The sequence below is a fragment of the Phaseolus vulgaris genome, chromosome 1 (genome assembly GCF_000499845.2).
Source record: "Phaseolus vulgaris cultivar G19833 chromosome 1, P. vulgaris v2.0, whole genome shotgun sequence".
Classification (NCBI taxonomy): Eukaryota; Viridiplantae; Streptophyta; class Magnoliopsida; order Fabales; family Fabaceae; genus Phaseolus; species Phaseolus vulgaris.
The window spans coordinates 33,356,358-33,359,209 of NC_023759.2; the positions used below are offsets into that span (position 1 = coordinate 33,356,358).

General features: G+C 53.3%; 1 protein-coding gene across 1 annotated transcript; it reads left to right on the top strand.

Moving 5' to 3' along the window:
* The first annotated feature begins 725 nt into the window (after window positions 1-725).
* Window positions 726-1,502, top strand: LOC137815905 (uncharacterized). Its single transcript, XM_068619012.1, has one exon. The coding sequence runs from the start codon at window positions 726-728 to the stop codon at window positions 1,500-1,502; it is 777 nt and encodes a 258-aa protein (XP_068475113.1).
* Window positions 1,503-2,852: the final 1,350 nt, after the last annotated feature.

Below are 2,852 nucleotides of genomic sequence, written 5' to 3' on the forward strand. Positions count from 1 at the left end.
GGAGAGTTTCGCTTGTGGATGATATAGGAAGTCCACTTCTGGTTACTGTATATAGGTTGGGATACCCCTGAAGTATCCCCTTTAATTTTATTTATTCATTGCTGATAAAAAAAAAAAAAAAAAAAATCACGCATTCCAAGGAAAAATGTACGTCATTATCAACAGTATTCTGACAACCGAATACGATACCCCACTGACTTGAGCGTTGGAGTGTCATCTGCAGGTACCCCACCAGCCTGAGGAGCCATTCGGCCAGGGAGTTGGAAGGAGAAGCGTTGGACGCGGCTAAACCGACCGAGTAGCATCTAAAGTCAATAGTTCTCCCAGTCCCCAAAACTAGTTTGAGAACAATTGGCGCCCACCGTGGGGCCGAGGAGAGCCAAAAGAAACCACAGCAGTAGATGGTATCAACCCGTAGCATGGCAAGCATGTCCGAGGCAGATCAGGCGGCAATGATGATAGCCCTCCAGAAGGAGTTGGCAAAGATGAAGAAGGCACATGAGGAGGCCGCTAAGAGGATCGAGGAGGAAATCAAAAACCTCCAAGAGGAGAATAAATGAATGAAGAAGTTGGTCGAAGAGGTGTCGTCCCTCGTCGTGACCAACCAGGCCGACTAGTCTTATGCCACGGGTGCCGGCCTCCAGAACGAGAAGGAGATGAAAAATGAATTCACCCTGGAGATGGATGGGGAGTCCCACCCTAACAAAACGACCAACACTACCGGCATGGCGGGCCCGGATCGGCACCATCCTTTTACTGACCACATTATGGATACCCCCCTCCCGGATAAGTGGAAAGGTTTCAACAGGGATCGGTATGATGGGACGACCGACCCCGACGAGCACGTGGACGTGTACACAACCCACATGAGCTTGTACACCACGGATGACGCGGTCTTGTGCCGAGTCTTCCCCACCTCCCCAAAGGGAGGAGCTCTGAGCTGGTTCACCAAGCTCCCTGCAAATTCGATAGATTGTTTCGATACCCTGATGGCAAAATTTGACGTTCAGTTTGCAACAAGCCGTCCCCACCACCTAACATCCATAGCACTAGTCGGCATTCGCCAAGAGAAGGGAGAATCCCTGAGAACGCTCATCAATCGGTTCAGCAAAACTGCCATGAGCATTTGCAACCTCAGCCCGGAGGTGACAATGCACCACATGCTGACCGCTCTGCATACCGGTTCGTTCGCCGATAGCCTGTGTATGCAGCCCGCGACCAGTCTCGACGATCTTAGACGCCGAGCGGTGAAATTCATGCAGCTCGAAGAACTCCGCGAGTTTAGAAACAACGCTCGGGCCGAGGCAAATGGAGAAAAGAAGGAGGATAGAAAACGACAAGGAAGGTCTCGGGCTGGCCGGGACCAAAAGAGGGACAACCGAGGATCCCGTTTCTCCTGCTACACACCTCTGAACGCTGATAGGAGCAAAATTCTGCAAGAGGCCCTAAGCGCCGAGTTGATACCACCACCCCGAAAGGGCCGTGAGCCCAGAGAATGCTGACCGCAATAAAAGGTGCCGGTACCATAAGAATACCGGCCACTCCACCGAGGAATGCCAAGCTCTAAAAGACAAGATAGAAGAACTCATTCAGGCCGGACACCTCAGACGCTTTGTGCGTAGTACCCGGGAAACACGTCGTTCCCCATGCAAAGAGCAAACTCCTAGGAGAAGGGACCGAACCCCCCCCCCCCCCCCGGGGACCACGAGAGGGTGATAGACGTGGAGACCGACAGGGATGGAGAGACGACCCCCCACAGACCGACACCCGTAGAGGCCGAGAGGTCATCAACACCATTGCCGGAGGGTTCGCTGGGGGAGGCAGCTCCAACAGTGCACGCAAAAAACACCTGCAGGCCGTCCACCAGGTAAACCTCGTCTCTGCCCGACCGAGGATGCCACCGATTACGTTCACGGATAAAGATTTCAAAGGGATAGACCCTACACAGGACGACCCCATGGTAATATCGGTGGATATTGACAACTTTACGATCAAGAAAGCCCTCGTAGACCAAGGAAGTTCGATCGATATCTTATACTGGAAGACCTTCAAAGCCATGAGGATTTCGGTGGAGGAGATGATGCCCTACAACGATCACGTGATCGGTTTCTCTGGAGAACGTGTGGGCACGAAGGGATATATAGAACTATACACAACGTTCGGCCTGGAAGGGGCAAGCAAAACCCTTAGGATCAGGTATTTGGTCATAGACGCAAACACTTCCTACAACATCCTCCTTGGGCGGTCATCCCTCAACAAGCTTGGAGCGATCGTCTCAACGCCTCACTTGGCGATGAAATTTCCCTCCCTCTCAGGCGACATCTTGACGATCCACGTCGACCAAAAGATCGCCAGAGAATGCTACGCAGAAAGCCTGCGAATTGAGCCAACACGGCAAAAACCCACAGGCAGCCACTCGTCCAAACGGAAGATGGCCGGCCGAGGTAGAAGCCCTCGGAAACATTCCCCACAACCCAGGAATGTCGTCACAATGGCAGACCTGGACCCAAGAGAAATCGAATCGAGACTCGAGGCCAAGGACGAACTGCGTCGAGCAGCATTTGGCGAGGGGGAGCGACACACGAACATCGGCACCGCAATGGTCGCCGCTGACACAGAGTTCATCCACCGAACGCTAAAAAAGAACGCAGACCTCTTCGCCTGGACGACGGCCGATGTACCCAGCATTCACCTGGACATCATCACCCACCGCCTCTCCGTATACAAAGAAGCACGCCCAGTGGCCCAGAAGAAGAGGAACCATGGGGAGGACAAGAGGTTGGCAGCCAGAACCGAGGCCGAAAAGCTCCTAAAGGCCGGCTTCATCGCCGAAGCACGATACTCTACCTGGT

Bases quoted from the DNA above. Each gene is read 5' to 3' on its own strand.
- LOC137815905 (XM_068619012.1), top strand. From the start codon at position 726: ATGGCGGGCCCGGATCGGCACCATCCTTTTACTGACCACATTATGGAT.